Below are 20,649 nucleotides of genomic sequence, written 5' to 3' on the forward strand. Positions count from 1 at the left end.
TATAGCAATATTTTTCTTTGAAATACACTGTGCTTAAACTCAGTATGCTCTGTAGCATGTACCATCATGGCATCAGGAGAGAGAGTGCTCTGCAGTCTCAGTTGGAAATCCTTCAAGTCAACACAAAAAGTTTTTGAAGCTCTGTTTCAAGTTTGTGTTTTAAGTCTATGTAAAGTAAATGACTTGAGCAAATGGTTGACTTGAAATTCGTTGTCTCAGGCTCCCATTTCATTACAAACAAAAGTGGATTCTAGAAACAGAAATTCCTGCATTCACAACACAAACACCCCATCTCCTCCTTTGCCAGAGATACCCGTCAACAAGGCAACAATCGTTAGCCCATACCTGATAGGAAAATAACACGGCATCAGCTACCAGCCAGAACCACTTATCCATTTACTCTACAGTCTTGAGTCATTCCTGCTGTCACTTCTTGCATTTGCTCAGCATTCAATAATTTTCAAATCAGATCTTGTAAAAAAAAAAAATCTTTTTCTTTAATCAGACTAATTTGTGTGAGCTCATCCAGCACCTCTAGGATCCCAAGGCTTTTATTACAAACAAGTAAGCAATGAGTTCAGAATCGATGTCTAAAGAAGCCTCAGTCACGTTCTATACAGGATCCTGAGCTGCACTCCATCCATCTTCTTTGGAAAGTGATGGCTCTTCTTACTTTACCTTGAAATAAATAGTGATCTGTCTCTTTCAAATATGGTAATACTGAAAATGGTGTTAATTAGCATGTTACCTTGCCATTGCTCCCCTGCCTGTGAATGGGCTCGCTTGTGATCCAGATAGATGTCTTCCCTCCATAGAAATGACTCTCTGCAGCTCTGAAGATGTATCCTCGCACAGTGAATGGGTTCTGCAAAAGGAAATGGTTTTTAAATTATATTCAGCCTCCAGCAGATTTTCCCCCCATCCAATTATTAACACCACTGCACCAGAAAACAATATTGCAAATTATCCTCTTTCTACTAATAAGACATGCATTTGATAACTGTACAGTGAAACCCATATTCCCACTTTTCTGGAGCCATCCAACATGAATGAGGCAGACGAGGCTCTGCCATCTGCCCCCGCAAGGTCAGAAGCTGATTTCTTACATGTCAATTACCACTCTGGTGATACACAATTAAGAGAAGAACACTTCATAGAATCATAGAATCACAGAGTGGCCTGGGTTGAAAAGGACCACAATGATCATCTGGTTTCAACCCCCCTGCTCTGTGCAGGATCACCAACCACCAGACCAGGCTGCCCAGAGCCACATCCAGCCTGGCCTTGAATGCCTCCAGGGATGGGGCATCCACAGCCTCCTTGGGCATATTTGCTAGTCTCCTAGCACTCCTCCTGAACTGCATCAGCAGCTTTCCTTCAGCAGGGAGGAAAGTTCCGTGCCTCCAGGGGGCTTCAAAGTGACTGCCCACTGTTTTTTTCAGTATTGATCTCCTAGACCTTGTTTGGGTTTAACAGTCTGATATTTCCACCAATGTGGTTCCATTTTATGACTCAAAGCAAACACCTCTTTTTCCTTTTGCTCCTTGTCTAGACTGAAATGGAAAAACACTGATTCTACAGTAGATAACACTGAGTAGCACCACTACTGTTCTTACTCGCTCCATAAGTGAAAATCAGCCTACTGCATGGTAAAACAGGCTTATAGATGTTCAGAGCTACTCTGGTGGTGATGAGACACAGAAAACAATGCAGAATCTCAGCTGCATGCAACTGCAGATAGTGATTATACTGTCAAGTCACATGCAGTGTCTGCCAGCTCACGTGAGTTCTTGTAAGACTGCTTATTAGCACAGAAATAATTAGACTGAAAAATAATAGATGAAGCTTTGGCTTTATCTTTCTGTAATGGAGTTTTGGAACTGACTTCAGTGGAACCAGGACTTCATCAAAGCTCACTGTGGATTTTTTTATGACTCCTGAGGCTTTCTCTGTGTTTTCCTTTACAAGATGCCATCACCACGTTTCATGAAGGATCACGTTTTTCTCCCTTCGTAACGCAAACAATCTCTCACATGACTCTGTTAATCCACACTGCCACGAAAGCACTGAATATGATGATACTTACACTAACTTCCTAAGAACTGGCAGCAGCATTTTGAGTGCCAGCAACAGGATAATTAGCAGCTTAGTTTTGTCTGTACTCACAGCAGGGAAGCTGGCAGACAAAGAATTAAAACTTCATTGCATCTCCACACTACAAAAGATAGTGACTCCTGGGATTCACAATTTCTTAATTGTTTTCTTTTCCTCTTCTAATAAGACACCAAGAGATACAGGTTAGAATTGAAAAAGTTTTACAACCCAGTTTACGTTGTGGGCGCAGTTCACGTTGTGTTGGGGTTGCCAAGGTCAACCCAGCTCCTAGGGGACAACGAGCAAACTCATGGGACAGAAACCCATTACAGGCCACTGGATACACAGGGCCTACACCCAGCTTAGGAATTCTGCTGAGCTGGATGCTAGGACTAAGGCAAGCATAGATACTTGCAGTTTGCTCCTTTATCCCCGCTCTGTTTCTTTTCCTGAAGCATCTGCACTCCTGCTGGGGAAGGGTTGACAGCATCCTTTAGACTGCAGTGCTATGCCTGTTTTTACTACCTTGTATTCCTCCTTACAGGAAAATATATATCTTGCTTGTTCTTAAACAGCATGGATTCTAATGTTGCTATTGTTCTTACTTACTGATCACCATCATTTTTGAGTCCTGAAAAGACATTTTCAAAGGAGGCAGAAAGAATTCTTAGAAAATTATTTTAATTAACAGAACACAGGTTTGAAGAAAAAAAGAGGAGTATTTAACCTGCAGCAGCTTAACTGCTTTTAGTAAATTCAGGTTTACTTCACAAAAAAAGTTGCAGCATGTACAGACAACTCAAGAATATCAAAAGAAGTTTGCAGAAACAGCACTGAAGGGCTTGCATTTCACCTTTACAGTAATACTCATAGGACTCTACCAGGCAGCTGCTGTGGAAGCATCTGTCCAACATTACACAGCAATTATAAACACATTCCACTTTAATTCACACAAGCAAACTGAAAAGTAAATCTAAAATGCTCTCTTCCTTCCACTATTGTAACTCCTTATAAAACTCACAAGCTCATTTCTGATTTTTCTCAACCACGTTCACACAACACAAGAGAACTCATTTGTAAACTGACTTTCTATCAGTGCAGAGGAAGGTTACAGACTGGGCTTCTGAAGTAACACCTTCAGTGCACGTGGCCTAATTCTGACTTTATTTTTATGAACACAGACTCACTCCTATGCCAGACTCCATGAGTTTGGCTGGTATCTGCAGCAGAACAGAAAGGACTGCCATTATTGTCCCATTATGTTACATAGTTTGAAACCACCACGAGAAGAGACTACACAACGTTAAGAAACAGAGAGCAGGTTACAAAATAGGAACACTAGATAACTGAACCTCCTCAGCTTAAGTTGAAACCCTGGATATAAATTCAGACTGGGGGATGAGAGGCTTGTATAGCAGACCTGCAGAAAGGGATTTGGGGGTTCTTCACCAAAGTGTGGTCAGGCCCTGGAACAGGCTCTCTTGGGGTCAAGGCACTGAACCTACTGGAGTTCAAGAAGCATTTGGACACCACTCTCAGAGGGCTTGAATTTGGGGTGGTGCTGTGGGGAGCCAGGAGTTGGATGATCCTCATTGGATACTGTTTCCCACACCTTTCTCCTAGGGAAACTGGCTGCTCCTGGCTTGGAGAGATGTATGGTTCACTGGAGTAAAAACTGGCTGGATAGTCAGGCCCCAAAGGTCATTATGAATGAGTTAAATCCACAGATGGTGTGCTCCAGGGCTCAGTACTGGGGCTAGTTTTGTTTAAAATATTTATGAACAAGTTTGATGAAGGGATTGAGTGCACACTGAGTACATTAGCAGATGACACCAGGGTGGGCAGGAGTGCTGATGTGTCAGTTGTTCTTCCCTTACCCACCAATGCTCTAACCCCATCACAGAAAGCCACTACATTTGGCAGGCAGAATTTGCCCTTAGTGGAGCCATACTGCCACCAACCACCTCTTTGTCTTCCATGTTCCTTAGCACAGTTTCTATAAGGATCAGCTCCATTATCTTGCAGGGTAGAGGCAAGACTGGTCTGTAGTTCCCTGGATCTTCCTTTTTCTCCTTGTTTAAAAATGGGGGTTATGTTTCCCCTTTTCCAGTCAGTGATAATTTCATCAGACTGCCACAGCTTCTCAAATACAATGGATAGTAGCTTAGCTACTTCATCTGCCAGATGAGCAAATTACAATTTGAAGACCACCAGCAGCTTTCTGTTAATTGTTCCAGTGAGTGCTTTTCTTTGATAACACCGCATTCCACTACAGGAAAGCACTTAAGCACATCTTAGCATTAAGCACAAAATTAACACCCACCGACTGTAATGGGAACTAAGTAATGTGCTTAATTGTTTTCTTGAACTAGAGCCAGCAGGACTTAAATGAAAATAAGGAGCAGTGTCACTAGTCTAGAAAACCTATGGTTGGCTGGATTGATTGTTTGTTTGTTTTCCCCTGTGTTTACGGTTTTAATTTTTGCTAATCTGAATTTCAAAAATGCGTATCAGAATTTCTTGCATGAAGTTGCATGAAGTCTTGCATGAAGACCAATGCCCCACAGCTGTCTTCAATGCGAAGATCTGAAAGTGGCAGTTTCTGCTGACAGTGATTGAGGTTTTAAGTTCAGAACTGGAAAGAGAAACAATCTGCGATGTTCGTGACAGATAATGCATGAAATACGTTTTATTTGCTCCCCTCACCATAATTCCCATTGTCTTTTTGTGGAAAAAAGGATTAACTTTTGCCAAAAGAAACAGAATGGAAGGTTTCTATCTTATAAAAGAAAATTAAAAATTGTCTTCTGTTAAATAACAATCATATTCTCATAGATTCAGTGGTTTAAAATGCATGTGTGTCCTAATGAACACAAGCATATTGAGTTTTGCCCATATACATACCAATTTTTTAGCTGTATTACAAAAGTATTATATAACCATTTTTTGGCATTCACTTCAGCAACAGAAAAACCTTAAATGTGAGATCTCTTTTACAGAGCGACCCTGTAATCGTTTTTTACTCATCTATGAAATCCCATAATCAATGCTGACCACAATGAACTTCATTTTAAATAAATGGTCCATCAAGACTCTTATCATCATAAAGTGTAATTCATACTTTCGCCCCCTTATGTTTAAGTCATTGCCTCATTGACTGCAGCCATTTAATTCTACATTCAAACCTTTGTAACTACGCTTCTCACTTCCACTAGTAAGTTCTAAGCTGCCAATCACTGATATTTTCTACCAAAAAAAAGGGGCATAAAATGAAGGCTCAATGCAATGTGTGTTTTCCCTGCTTCTGAGGTACGGTTGTAAATGAAGACAAAGAGACATGATGCTTGCAATCTCTCGAAGAACAACATGAAGCAGTATTAACTAAATCAAGCAAGCCATACTGCAGAGAATAAAAGCAGTTCCATTTTCACTAGTGTGAGTACACCTACATACCAGAAGGTATCACATAAGCAAAGCAGAAATGGAAAAAAAATAAATAACGTGAAGAGGACAAGGATCACATCCACACAACACGCTAGGGGCACATGATCCCAAATTATCACAATATAAGCAGTTCTAACAGGCTTTTAAATATTTGGTCAACAAGAGTCAGTCTGACAAAGCCCCCACAGCTGAGGCAGTTGGCCACAAGAAGCCAAAAGCAGGCAACGTTTTCCAGCCTGCACAAGTGCTGTATATCATCAGACAATTTCTTTCAGTAGCATTTGCCCAGACCAGAGAAATGACTGGAACTGCATAAAATACAAGTGTACAGCACAAAGGCATATTTTATGCAGCCACTTAAAAAAAAACCCTGAAACAGAGAAAAGTGAGTGTAAGGAAACAAGTACAGCTCAACTGTACAGTGTGAAGCTCTGAAAAGCCAGTAAAAAAAACATTGTTATGCTTTATATGCTACACATGTTTCCTAACAGTGGAGCTAAACAGTTTGAAGAAGTTGCTTTTAAAAACTTTCCTAAGGCTTTTCACTGCAAAGTACTGGCAAGAGCCTTTTTTCTCCTCATCCCATACACACTCCAAGTGCAGGTTCTTGCAAGCTGATTCAAGAAAGATGCTTATCCTTATAGAGATGGTGTAATTCCCATCAATGGGAAAATGTGTTTTATTCCTCAGGTGATATAGGTCCTGGATACAAAACTGCAAACCATGATAACCTTCCCATTGCTGTCTGTTCTGTACTTTGGAAATACACCATTAGGTCATTTAAATACAAAGGGTCAACGGAGATGTGATCACTTCCAAAATACAGATACAGAGAACTGCCCCAAATTCTGTGGCTATCTGATTGCGATGAAACAAACGCATTACCTGATAAAGCCATTTTCAATCCTTTCAATATCTTCATCAGTAGTTCTGACAGACAGTCCATGCATGCCAGGGTAAGAGTGCTGGGTGTTGATTTTTGCCATTTTGCTTTACATATCAACATCTAATTGATAGCTGAAACACAGGGGAAAAAATGCATTTAATGAAGGCACCAAAAGCAATGTAACAGTTCTTAGAAACAGTGACTGACTACAACAAGAGGGCAGTAAAAAGCTAATTTAACCATTTTCATGGACAGCAATATTTATATACATAGTATGAGAGCCGTTCCCAGATTTACTTCTACCAGACAGAAGTGCTCATGAAACACATAACAATGAAAAAGCCCTGTAACAAGGAAAATCCATCAGGACCAACAAAAAGGTTTACGTGACACGACATTTTTTGTCTCTGGGGTTTCTGAATATCCACAGTGTCAGACATATTATCCACAGAGAAACTGCATTTAAAATTTCATTCAAAGACTACAGTTAGAAAGCAAAGCGGTTACGTGCTGGGACAACCAATCCGCTTCAAGTCAGTCCTCTTGTGCTAACCTGTTTCTGTTTTATGATGAAGTCTCTTATTCTGAAATTGCATAGGAAGCAAACAGATCATTAACCAAATGTGTCCTTCAGCTTAATACACAGCATCCATTAATCATACATTATCCAAACAATGTGCTAAACATTTCTTCTGTTGCCTTCTCGTCTATCATTCTTATGGCAGCGCTTCAAGACAAAGTCTGTTGAGATATCTAACCATCCAACTCCTGTAAGATTTAGGAAAGTTATTCAACTTAATTCCTTTCCAGATGTGCCCCTCAGTGCCTTACCAACGTAAGTAAAACAGCTTTTAAGAGTCAACACAAGTGCTTTAAAAATGGCAGTCTGAAAGACTTCACTGCAAGTTCTGAATTTTGAATTTTTTTTAACTATTGAAGCCCTGGTCAGGGACCTTTTCTATCCGAGACATCTCTAGAAGCAATTTCTCCTGGGATCTGGCCACTGCTTCAGATCATCTAATGTCCTTTTCTCACCTGTATGGTCTTAAGACCACACAGCATGCAACTAGCGGCAAACAAAATACAGACACAAAAACTCTCCCCTGCATCGCTCCTGAAGTAAAACTCATTGCCCACTAACAGGTCTATGTTATGCACTCAGCTTCTTAAAAGACAGATGCTTGACTTACCCTCCATCCAAATCCCAGAGACCTAAAGGAAATGGCATATAACTTTTAAAGGAATTTAATATATTTCAAAACGTAAAACAGACTAACTTAAATTTTGCATCCAGAAATAATAAAATTGGCCTGGAAATAGCCCCTGGATATCTTACTTAACACCTGAAAATCTGGTTAGTGTTTCTTATTTCTAATCTTACCTCAACACAGGTCAACTGATACATGTCTGATCTTAAACCCAGCCCTGCACATACCAGGTAACTTCAGCTTTTCTGGGGAGAAAATCAGCATTTCTACGACACACCGATATAAATAGAGGATTTTCAACCCACTCTTAGATCTGAATGTTCACTGAGAAGAACTGATTCCTAAGACATGGATGATTTATACTGAAAACTGCACACAAAAATGTTAACTGAATCATTTTCACAAGATGAATCAATTTGTTATGTTCAAAGAATTATTTCTACAATTCTGTTAAGGTATATCCATTATAAATATCAAGGAATACCATTTCTTTTCAACCAATTCAGCCTTGGATGGACAAACATTTTAATAAATTAACTAGCTGAATGAGCAGTTTCCAAAGTAGATATGATACCAATTTCTCTTATCTCTGAGAAAAATTATCGTTAACTATTTGTGAGTTACAATTATTGCTTCTATTACAGGCTTTGTACAACAGAATTAGATAAATTACATGCAATAGTGACTTGGTGATGAGTAGATTTATTTTGCTACAGCAGTAACTCCCATTTCTCATATATTAATTTGAAGATAGTTCAAGGTAAAATGTCTTTGTTCTTTTGTTACTACTGATGATGGCCTCCAATTTATGTTCTCACTTCCCAGGTTCCAAGGCTTGAAGTTATACTGGTAGGCTCTAACACAGTAGCCAGGTTGTCACAACTGCTTCACTTAAAAGCAGAGCAGCATGCCCCTTGCTGGCAAATTGTTGTGCTCATACAGAAAGTAAGGCACAAGAGCAAACTGCTTCTTTCTGTGAATAGTTACTCTTGCTACCTATTGCATTTCCGCTGTTTTCAGCTATACACTGGAAGTCCAATGCAAGATAATTTAGGAATAAGAATGGCCAGCAGGGAGAGGGAGGTGATTGTCCCCCTCTGCTCAGCTCTTGTGAGGCCCCATCAGGAGTACTGCATCCAGGCCTGAGGCCCCCAGCAAAAGAAGGGCGTGGAGCTCTTAGAATGGGTCCAGAGGAGGGTCGCTAAGATGATCAGAGGGCTGGAGCACCTCTCCTGTGAGGAAAGGTTGAGAGAACTGGGACTGTTTAGCTTGCAGAAGAGAAGGCTCTGGGGAGACCTCATTGTGGCCTTCCAATACTTGAAGGTAGCATATAAACAGGAGGGGGAATGGCTGTTTACGAGGGTGGAGAGTGATAGGACAAGGGGGAATGGTTTTAAAATGAGACAGGGGAGGTTTAGGTTAGATATTAGGAGGAAGTTTTTCACAGAGGGTGGTGACACACTGGAACAGGTTGCCCAAGGAGGCTGTGGATGCCCCATCCCTGGAGGCATTCAAGGCCAGGCTGGATGTGGCTCTGGGCAGCCTGGTCTGGTGGTTGGCCACCCTGCACATAGCAGGGGGGGTTGAAACTAGAAAGAAAACATTATGATCCTCTTCCACCCAGGCCATTCTATGATTCCTTCAAAACTCAGCCAATTGTTTGTTGTTGTCATTTAAATCAAAATAGAATTTTGAGAGAGAAATTATTCCCCCCTATTCCAATCAACACCATAACGCATCCACCATTGGACTTGCACGTTATTCTACTTCAAAGCTTTAAAAGCTTGATAATGAGAAAATCAGAATGATTCATAAGTGACAGAGCACAAGCTTTTTTTAAGGGTAGACTTCCAAAACCAAGTTAGTGCCAAGTTAAGATCATAGCATCGTAGAATGGCTTGGGTTGGAAGGGACCTCTAGGATCATCAAGTTCCAACCCCTCCGCCACAGGCAGGGTTGCCAGTCACTAGATTAAGTACTAGAGCAGTTGCCCAGGGCCCCATGCAACCCAACCTTTACCAGTACCTGCCACCGAACGTAACAAAAACCTTGCCACTAGCTCCAATGATTCGCTAATTCATGTCTATCTACAGCAGTTCTTAAACCAGGATCACCTGGCTTAGAGTCTCCAATAAAATGAATAACTGCACAGACAACAGAAGTATGAGATAATAAAAACCTAGAGGTGTAGGCATGATGTAGCTTGTTTGCTGTCAACATGCAGCATCTCACTAAAAAGAAACACCGGGAAAGCAGCATGGCATGCTGCAGGAAATTCAGGAGACTCCAGGAGTGCACTGAGGATAACCTCAAGGTCCAGGTAGTAAATAAATCAACCAAAGATGAAGCATTAGTGGACCTGGTGCTGACCTACACAGAGGAGACCATAAAAAAAGGTTAATATTGGAAGCAGAGATCACGGCCTGGCTGAGTTTGTCATCTCAAGGAATAGAGGCCTAGCAAAAAGCGAAGTCAGGAACCTGAACTTCAGGAGAGCAAAATTCCAGCTGTTTAAGAAATTGCTGGACAGGATTCCCTGGGAAGCTGTCCTTATGGACAAGAGAGCAGAGCTGGCAGCTCTTCAAGGACACCTTTCTGAGAACACAAGAGCTCTCTGTCTCCCAGTAGAGGAAAACAAGCAGAAGAGGCAGGAAACTGGCATGACTAGGCAAGGACCTGTTGGTTAAACTGAGGGGAAAAAAGGGGGCATGTACAGGAAGCAAAAGCAGGGATTTGAGACTGAGGAATAATGCAGAAATGAGATCAGGAAAGCCCTAAGGCACACATGAAACAGAACCTAGCAAGGGATGTGAAATGTAACAAGAAGGGATTGTACAGGTACATTAGTTGGAAGAGACAGGCCAAGGAGAGTATACCTCCATCTGGTAAATGAGAAGGGAGAACTCACTACAACAGATGTCACTCAACATACTCAACGAGTTATTTGCCTCAGTCTTCACTGGAAGTCAGCATGGCTTCACAAAGTGCAGATCGTGCCTGACCAACCTCATGGCCTCCTACAATGGAGTCATCAGTGGATGAAGGAAGGGCGACTGATGTCATATAGCTGGATTTGTGCAGCACCTTTGACATGCTCCTACACCACGTCCTTATCTCTAAACTGGAGAAATACAGATTTGAAGGGTGGAATATTCAGTGGATAAAGAATTGGTTGGACAGCCACAGCCAGAGGGTTATGGTTAATGGCTCTACGTCCAGGGTGGAGGCCAATAACAATTAGTGCCTTTCCCCAGGATCCTGTTTTGGGAACAGTGCTCTTCCATATCTTTACTAATGATAAATACAACGGGATTGAGTGCATCCTCAGCAAGTTTGCAGACAACACCAAGATGAATGTTGCAGTTAATATGACAGAAGGAAAGGATGCCATCCCAAAGAACCTAGATACACTTGAGAAGAGGGCCCACAAGAACCAAATGAGAGTCAGTAAGGCCAAAGTACACAGTGCTGCACTTGGGTCAGGGCAATCCCAGATCCGAGTACAGACTGGGAGAAGAACTCATTAAGAGCAGCCCTGTGGAGAAGGATTTGGGGCTCCTGGTGGACAAGAAGAGGGACAAGAGCCAGCAGCACGCACTTGCAGCACAGAAGGCCAGCGATATCCTGGGCTGCATCAACAGAGGGGTGGCCAGCAGAGAGAGGGAGGGGAATGTTCTCCTCTGCTCTAGCCTCATGACTCCCTGTCTGGAGTACTGTGTCCAGGCCTGGCACTCCTGGCACAAGAAGGATTGCAGAGCTGTTGGAGAAGGTCCAGAGGAGGGCACGAGTATGATCAGAGGGCTACTAGTAAGAAAGGCTCAGGCAGGTGGGTTTGTTCAGCCTGGAGAGGAGAAAGCTCTGCAAAGATCTTACTGTGACCTTCTAGTACTTAAAAGGAAGCTCGTAAACAGAAGGGATACTGACTTTTTACACAATCTGATAGTGATAGGACAAGGGGAAATAGCTTTAAGCTAAAAGAGGGGGGAGATTTAGATGTTTTAGGGAGAACATTTTGCCTCAGAGGGCAGTGAGGCACGGGCAGAGGCTGCCAAAGAAGCTGTGGGTGCCTCATCCCTGCAGGTATTTGAGGACGGGTTGAATGGGGCTGCAAGCAGCCTAATCTGGTGGGGGGCAGCCCTGCCTTTAGCAGGGGGTAGACTAGACAATCTAAGGTCTGTTCCAACCCAAGCTACTCCATGATTCTGTGCTTGCTTCTGAACCAGCTGAGCAGTGAATAGTGCCTTTCTATATTTTAAAAGCTGTAGATGTTATGTACGTATTTTCAGACTTGTAATTTGTCTACAGGGAAGACTGGTTAAAAAACACCGAGTACAGTTTTTCTTTAAGCTTGAAACTGGCATGGCTTCTCCAGCAGTTATTAATCTCCTGGAATTAGATACTACTAATCTGGAATTAGACACTACTAATAGATACTGGAACTGGATAGTCCTAATCTCCTGGAATGCTCTGAACATACCATTTGAGCAGTGAGTACAGAAAATAGTTGCATGCTTTATTTAGATGCTCCAAAGCCAGGCTACTGAAGAAACCACACAACTCACAAGATATAAAACCAAATGCTATTTTGGATGAAAAACTATTAGCCTAGAAAGCAAGAACCGGATTTAACAGTTGACCTTCAATGCTGCAGAAGTTTAAGAATAAGGTTTTCATATGAAAATCTGTCATTAATGACACTGAAAAGAACAAGCAGTGAGACAAACACCTCAGGACACCAAAGTTACTGCAGAAACAAAAGAGAAGTGCAGGGAATTCCAGTGACCCACACCAACTAGATCAAATTCACAACTTGATGGCAAGTGACATGCAGTGTAGGCAAATGCAAACCAATGGATGCTGATGAAAAGCATGTAAACTACTATCTTATGATTCCAAAGTGATAATATGCTCTCAGAAAGGGAATCTGAGCATTATATATTTATATACATACAGCTCAGTGAAATGCTCTGCTCAGTGCCAAGCAAGCTTGCTGACACAAAAGCTAAAAAGGTGGAAGGATTTATACGTGGCAAGTGTTAAAATCAAAAAAGAATATTAAAAGTGCTCTATGAAATGACAGCATGGACCTCTCTGGAATACTTCTAGTCCTCCCCTTAAACAAAACACACTGCAGAGCAAATGCACAACAGGAATTATCGTGAAAGGCAAGAAATAAGCTTTTAATAATTATTACTTGTTATGGCTATTTTATTTATATATTAATATTTACTATTATAAAATATTTTCATCTGATAAAACAAAATTATGTAGGCAAACTCAGAGTTCATTTTAGATGCCTTACAATGATTTCAGCTGTAAAATCCGAATTCAACATACAGTGCAAGCTGAGCCCCTATTCTACACTAGACCAGAGGAAAGAAATCACAGTAATCCAAGCCCACTATTCATCAGTAAAGTGCCTCAATTTTTGGAAGGAGGTAGGAAGAGTGCATGGATTGTCATCACAAAACTGTGCTACACGTGTTCAGCTGTGGTGGAGAGAGACTGAGCACAGGACTCAGAGACATCAGCAGCGCAGGAATTTGGGTACAGAGCAGGTGGTGAGACTTCCCAAAACAACATGTTTTGGTCTTGCATCAAGCACATAAAACACTGGGAAAATTAGTGGTAATCTGATTAATGAGAAATATTTGTTCCTTCCACCCCTAGGTTCCTGAAGTATTTAGAAATAGCAGTGTCCTCCCCAGCCCGTTAAACTGGATCCAAACCTGTTAGAGACCAAATAGGGAGCAGCTTATGAGTATGGGGCTACCAGGAATCAGGAAAATGATGAAGAGATGAGAGGCCCTTCACATACTTTTTGCAGGGCACACAGAGAGACAGCTCCAGCTAGCTGGAGCACACAACCCTAAACCTTTACTGAAAGCAGACAGTTACAAGACAGATTCAAGAACTGCACAGCGCTTGTCCTTCTGCTTACAACCATGGCTGATGCAGAAGGTTGGCTTTGGTTGGCTGCCAGCTGCTTTCCCACTCCTCCTCCTCAGCAGTCCATGGGAGAAAATGAGATGAAACATCTCATGTGTTGATAAAGATGGGGAGATCACTCACCAATTACTGTCACACACTAAAAAGATTTGAGGAGAATTATTTTAATTGATGCCATCTAGAACAAAGTTGGATGATAACAAAGCTAAGCCACCCTCTTCCCTCCATCTCACTGCCTTTTATCCCCAAGCTCAAGTTCAGTCCTTTAATCCCCACTCTAACACCTTGAATTTTCTAGAGCTCAGTGACCTGTTTTTCAGCACACTGACAAAACAAAACTGTCTTAGGCTGCCTCGACTTTTCAGAAGTGAAGAATCTTCTGATATCAGACAGCAAAATAAAACCCATCTGAAACACCCCAAGCTCTTGAAAGACTGACACCTCTACCAGTGACTTCAGCAGAGTTTCAGCATGCTTTCTCAGTTTTTCTATTCTTGCTACCAGCTACTTGAAAGAAACAGATAGTTTCATGATTGTTGCTTTCTGGTGCACAAGCCACCAAGAATGAAACAGGAGCTAAATGAGAAATACATATTATCCTACTAAAGATGCAGCAAATCACACATTACTGATAGCTCTTCCTATTCCAAACACAAGTAGTTAATACACTGGTCAGTCCTCTTCTTCATGGGTGAAATAGTAACTAACGCTGCATCAAATTATTTTATATGCACTGTTTGGTATAAAAGATCCATTTTACCCTGGCAGTCAGTTGTCTAAAAATAAACATGAGTTCAAGCAAGAAATAAAAATTTCAGATTCATATGAGCATTTCCTGATTTTGAAAATTAGGTCCTATTCATTTCCTTATAATTACAATATTAAAGACTTAGGACTAAAGGTACAAAGGCTGCAGGATCTAACTTTTAGGAACTCTATCACTCAGCAGCTTTGCCAAGTCAAGCATCCAGGTTTCCTAGAGAAGGCATGCAGAAAATCAGGTACTCAAGACAAAACAACCAGAGAGCATCCAAAGAAGTGCAACAAAGATGGGTCTGTAGGGCAAGGTGTGTGAGGATCGGCTGAGGCCCCTCGTTGTGCTCAGCGCAGAGCAGAGGAGCTGAGGGGAGGCCTGATGGCGGCTGCAGCTCCTCACAGGGAGCGGAGGGGCAGCGCTGAGCTCTGCTCTGTGTGACAGCGACAGGGCCCGAGGGAACGGCATGGAGCTGTCAGGGGAGGGCAGCTGGGGGTCAGGGAAAGGGGCTGCACCACAGGGCAGAGGGCGGGGAACGGGATGCACAGGGCTGTGGGCACGGCAGTATGGAGCCAGGAGTTGGACTTGATCTTTGTGCATGCTTTCCAACCCAGGACATTCTTTGCTCCTTTAAGGAAGCCACATATACCAATCCATAGTAAATGAATGAAGCTAAAGTAGGAGACTCTAAAAACAACTAAGCATCTAACTCCTGCCTGAAAAGTAGGCGGCTCATAGCTCACGGCCCTAACTCCATCTCTCCCTTTCTGAAATCTAATCACCCATGGGCGCCAAACTGCACTGTGCTTAGGACCTGCACCTCAAAAATGAGGAAGTTTTCAAGTCTGCTTCAAATCAAGCAAGCCAAAATCAGGTTCTCTCCTTTCTTCGCAGCCTTCCACGAGCACACTGCAGGATACACTCCTGCGTACTCACGGGTTCGCTGTGCTCTGAGAATGCCTCTGAGCAGCTTTATGGCTTAGGATTTTGACAATTTGGCGCAGGCTTAATAGAAGTAACTAAGTAATAAAGATGTGAATAAATAAGTAGATAGACACCACACACTGGTGCAGATATAAAGAGTACAAATTACATCAAATTTAGGAATTTGCTGGCTATCAACAAGCCGCCAAAATGAACTGGGTAGCTTGTCCACATTGTGCAACAATACATTTCAGCTTAAACATCTGTGAAAGAAGTTTTGAATCTGGATATTCTCCCTGCATCGAGATGCCACATTTGGACTACTATAGCAGCTCCCATTTTGGACATAATATGTCGAATCTAGCTCAACTGAAAATTGCTAACCAAGCAAACATCTGTTAAAACTTCTGATATTATGTGTCAATGTTTATCAAGTCACCATGGCAGACAAAGCTGTTTCTAAAGCTTATTTGTTTAGATGAAAAGCACTGCAGATAACTAACACAGCAGAATGCAAAAACAGCTTTTCAAGGTGAAATATTTATCACTGCCATAGAGTAACAGGTGACTTTCCACGTAATTGTACATTGGATCTTATGTACTTGTATAGTTGATAACATACTGTTGTTCTTGAGGCTTTCAAAATTGTTTCACTTATTGCTAATGGAATGTGATAAGCTGCATTGGATCACTTACATCATTTTAGTTAAGACACACTCACAAATCCTCACACAGCCTCTCAGGTTCAACCCTAGTAAGCCTTTGGGATTTATTTTGGGCCTTGACCTCCACCTACATGATCCTTGTTACATCATCTGGTAAGAGTTGTAGTTCACCCCCATGAGTGCTGTGTAGATTATGCATGGCAGCCAACAGTTCACGATGTATTAACCAGCGCAGGCAGCATGTGGATCTCTGAGACTGCAGAAATTAAGCAAGTGTGTGATTTGAAGATGGTTCAACTGTTTCTTTCAGTGACTTGGAGGTTTCTAAATTAACCTGCAGACTGTATGGTGGCAAACTCTCACAGAAATCAGCTTTGCATGAAAGCTACTGAAGCAACCCCAATGCAATGGAAAAATAACAAGCGGGCTGCACAACCACCATGCCCTCACCTACAACTAACACCTTAGAATACCAGCTCTTAAACCTTGTTAGCTCTTTCAAAAGAACACTTTTCAAATGTTACAATTCTCTGGTAAATCATATTGCATTTTCTACAGTCTGTAAGCACTGCTCTCTTCTAAAAAATGCATGTTATTTGCATTCATCACCTCATAAACCCAGCACTGAAGATCTGTCAAGGACACTTCTCCACACAGTACTCCAGGATGTGAATGCATTACATGCAACGCTGCATATTCATGCGTGTGTAACTGAGTTTCAGAATGAGACGCATACAATTATCCTTGATCCATTCAAAGGCTGCATCCTTGACGCCCTGAAGCAGCAAAATAATCTTTTAAATAATAATCTTTTGAATGATTTGGCTTGGGTGTCCCTCTGTTTCTATGAATTATTAACAATACCTGACAGTTTTCTGATTTACTCCTTTTTGCAGAATGTTTTCTATGAATTTATTTTTCAGACTGGAAGCTGTTCAGGAGAAAACAGCTTTGTACATTGAACATAGCATTGTAAATTACAGCACAGTAAGTTCCAGATTACAGCTAGGTGGACAACTAAGGTACACCGTGCTTTTTCTGTTGCCAGCATGGACTACCACGCTGCAGGTATCCTTGTTTACGTACAGAACACAAGCTCTTTGCAAGGCTTCTGGCTAAAATCTGGCCCTTCTGACATTTCCATCAGGGTGTTTATTTGCCAAAGAAACTGTTCAAAGTGAACACAACAACGGCATGAATACAGCCTGAACACATCGGATTCACATTTCTGTAAGGATATTTATAAAAGGCAGTATTATAAAAGGCACATGCATGTGAATGTCACCCCTCAAACCCGCTCCCTGCTCACGCCATGCAAACTGCCCCAGCCATCCCGGCCTGGCTGGGGAAGGAAAGTGGGAGAGGCGATTTGTCACGTTTCACAGGCAGCAAGGAGGCAGTGGGCTGAAGAGGATTTAAGAGATGCTAATGAAAGAGACGGCAAGGCTGGAGAAGCCTGCAGGATAACGTGCTGAACTGAAATGACAGCGTTGAGTGCAAAGTGGATGACAAAGCCTGAGATGCACAGGGGTGTAGCGAAGGCAGAGCAGAGATGCTGACATGGGAGGATGCTATGCCATTTTTTAAGCTGATGCTTTCTTTCTATCTCCTGACGCTAACCACTTGTTTGCCACCATTACCCATGGCCGATCAGACATCCTGACAGCCCGCATACCACTTGTGTTGCTTTCTAATCGGATGGCTTTAGCTGCTCTTAACATCATTTCTCCAGAGACTGAAAGCACCATCCAAATCACTCTTCCACATGAGTCACTCTTCCATGCATCCCTTTGGCTTCTTCCTTCCAGCCAGAGCTCAGGCTATGCTTCAAAGAAAGACACTGACCACAGCAATTACTGGACCTCGCACACTCGCAGGCACATTTTGACATGGCACAAGTTTTGCAACAGATGTCACACTACCACACACAAAGCCAACGGACGTGTTTCAACCGCACAAAAACAATTCGCTTTTGCAGCCCTCGTAGCATTTGCTCCATTCTCTTTGAGCAGGACAGCCCCAGGTACATACCTGACCCTCAGCCATATACCCTACATACCGCAAGCCCCACGCTGGAGACACACACTAACCGAACAGCTGAAGTTACACCACAGGCACAAAAGAGCCGCCAAGCAACGTTCTCACTGCAAACTTATGAGTTACGGTCTCTCACCAGGTAGGACGCGACAGACGCTGCTTTTTCTCCTACTCACCCTCCACGCCTCCCTCGGCAGTATCCGGACCCAAACTTTCTCGGCCCCCGCTCCCAGCGGCGCTGCCCGCTGCCCGCTGCCGTGAGGCGGCGGTACCCCCGCGGGGGCGGCGGGGCGGGGCAGAGCAGCGCCCACCGCGGCCGCCCCTGAACGCGGCGAGGGCGGATTACGGGCAAAACCCGCGCGCGTAAGCCGGGCTGACGGGGAAAAGCCGCTCGAAAGGTTTTGCGATCCTGTTAAGCGCTCGGAAAGGATCAACATGTCAAAGCCGCCAGGCGGCCCCGGCACATTTCTTGCCACGCCGAGCCGCCTCAAACGCTCTCGGCCCGGCGGGCTGCGGGGGGCCGGGAGCGCCTCCGCCGCGGCACCATGCTCCGTGCGGAGAGGGCGGGCGGCGGGCTCCGCGCCGTGCCCGCCAATCCCGCCGTCTCGTACACGCCGTCTCCGCCGCCAGAGCCCGGCCCACCCGCCGGCGGCGGCCGTGCTGAGAGGGCGGTTCTCATCGGTAGCGCTGCTGCCGGCTGAGAAGCCGAGGGAGCCCTGCTGTGCCTGCGGGTCCGGGCGGGCAGCGTGAGGGGGCGGCGTCCCACGGCGCGGGTGGGAGCGGCGCCTTCTCCGGGAGGGAAAGCGCCCTCCGCTCGTGCGCTGCTGAGTGAATTTTTTTTTCCCTAGTATTCTGCCCCTAAACCGATACCAGGCTAACTGTAACAGAATCACGGAATCGTGGAGGTTGGAAGGAACCTCTGCGGATCCAGCTCCAGTGGAATACAACTCCATACTAAAGCAGTTTCCTGCAGCGCGTCCCTCAGGAAAGCGTCCAGGCAGGTCTTGAATTCCTTCAGAGAAGGAGACCTCTCTGGGCAGCCTGTTCCAGTGCTCTGTCACCCTCACAGTAAAGTAGTTCTTCCTCGTGTTTGTGTGCAATGTACTGTGTTCCAGTTTGAGCCTACTTGTTGGTGCTCCTTATCCTGGAGCCTGGCCCCTCCAGCTGACTCCTACTCTTTAGATACTTACAGACAGCAGTGAGATCTCTCAGTCTGCTCCGAGATTAACAGCCTTTCTTCATAAGGGAGGTGCTACAGGCCCCTCACCATCTTTGCTGCGCTCATGGAATCATGGAATCATAACGTCCAGCCTGAATCTCCCCCGGTGCAACTTGAGGCCATCCTCTCTAGTCCTATTGCTAGTTACACGGGAGAAGAGACTGACTTACCATAACTTCCCTTCAAGTCATCGTGGAGAGCGATAAGGTCACCCCTTCTCCAAACTGAACAATCCCAGTTCCCTCAGCAGCTCCCCATAAGACTTGTGCTCTGAACTGCTGAACAGCTTATTTGCCTTTCTCTGGACACTCTCTAGAGCCTCAATGTCTTTCCTGTAGTGAGGGGCCCAAAACTGAACACAGTACTCAAGGTATGGCCTTGTCAGTGCTGAGTATAGAGGGACAATCGCTTCCCTGCTCCCGCTGGCTGCACTATTTTTGATACAAGCCAGGATGCCATTGGCCTTCTTGGCCACCTGGGCACACTGCTGGCTCATGTTCAGGCATGTGTCAACCAACACTCCCAGGTCCATTTCTTCCATGCAGTCTTCCAGCCATTCTGTCCCAAGCCAGTAGTCTTGCCTGGGGTTGTTGTGACCAAAGTGCAGGATCTGGCACTTGATCTTGTTTAACTTCATCCCATTGGCCTTAGCCCTGCAATCCAGGCTGTCCAGGTCACTCTGTAGGACCTTCCTTCCTCCAGCCATGTTGACACTTCTGCCAGCTTGTTGTCATCTGCAAACTTACTGAGGGTGCACTCAATGCCCTTATCCAAGTCATCAGTAAAGACACTGAACAGGACAGGCCGCAGTACTGACTCATGGAGAGCACCACTCATGACTCTCTAGAAGTTCCCTGTCTTTCTTGAGCTGAGGTCGACACAGCACTACAGATGTGGCTCACCAAGGCAGAGGAGAGACGGAAGATCACCTCCCTCACCCTGCTGCCCACACTCTTTTCAAGAGTATCCTGGCACCCCAGGATACCATTGGCCTTCTTGACCACAAGGGCACACTGCTGGCTCATGGCCAACATGCTGCTCACCAGGACACGCAGATCCTCCTCTGCAGAGCTCCTCTCCAGCAGGTCAGCCCCTGACCTGTACTGATGCATTTTCCTCATTTTGTCACACTTAAGATCACTGAAGTCTTTCACACTCCTCTGAACTTCATCTGATTCTGATCATGCTTTTTGTCCAGGATCCAGAAAAGCTGGAAACAAAATGCTGTGTGTGAAGGCTCCATAAAATGCCTCTTGAGCTGGAAAAAAATAGAGTTATTAAAAGGCATGTCATTCATCACTGTGAAGCTGTTGCACACTGATTCAGGCAAATTGAGCAAAACACGACACCAAAAGTGCATGTAACTGCTTGGGTTCATGAAGAGGGACAGAATTTCCCGTGGCTCTCTCTACCTTGAGAATTATTTCACATAAGAAAGATTAAGAACATCACACAATAAACACTAACCA

The 20,649-nt window shown here is 43.8% G+C and overlaps 1 protein-coding gene across 1 annotated transcript in view; it reads right to left on the bottom strand.

Moving 5' to 3' along the window:
• The window catches only part of CNGA3 (cyclic nucleotide gated channel subunit alpha 3), a 31,990-nt gene extending 13,793 nt beyond the window's left edge, over nt 1–18,197 (bottom strand). The window contains exons 1-3 of the mRNA XM_042810515.1: nt 18,138–18,197; nt 6,424–6,555; nt 749–865 (exon numbers count right to left, since the gene is read on the bottom strand). Coding sequence (XP_042666449.1) covers nt 749–865; nt 6,424–6,524 — 218 coding nt within the window. The 5' untranslated portion in view covers nt 6,525–6,555; nt 18,138–18,197. The remainder of the gene's footprint in view (nt 1–748; nt 866–6,423; nt 6,556–18,137) is intronic.
• Between the last annotated feature and the right edge of the window lie 2,452 nt (nt 18,198–20,649).

The sequence above is a fragment of the Centrocercus urophasianus genome, unplaced genomic scaffold (assembly GCF_019232065.1).
Source record: "Centrocercus urophasianus isolate 14NV4802_14NV808 unplaced genomic scaffold, USGS_Curo_1.0 seq_12, whole genome shotgun sequence".
Lineage (NCBI taxonomy): Eukaryota > Metazoa > Chordata > Aves > Galliformes > Phasianidae > Centrocercus > Centrocercus urophasianus.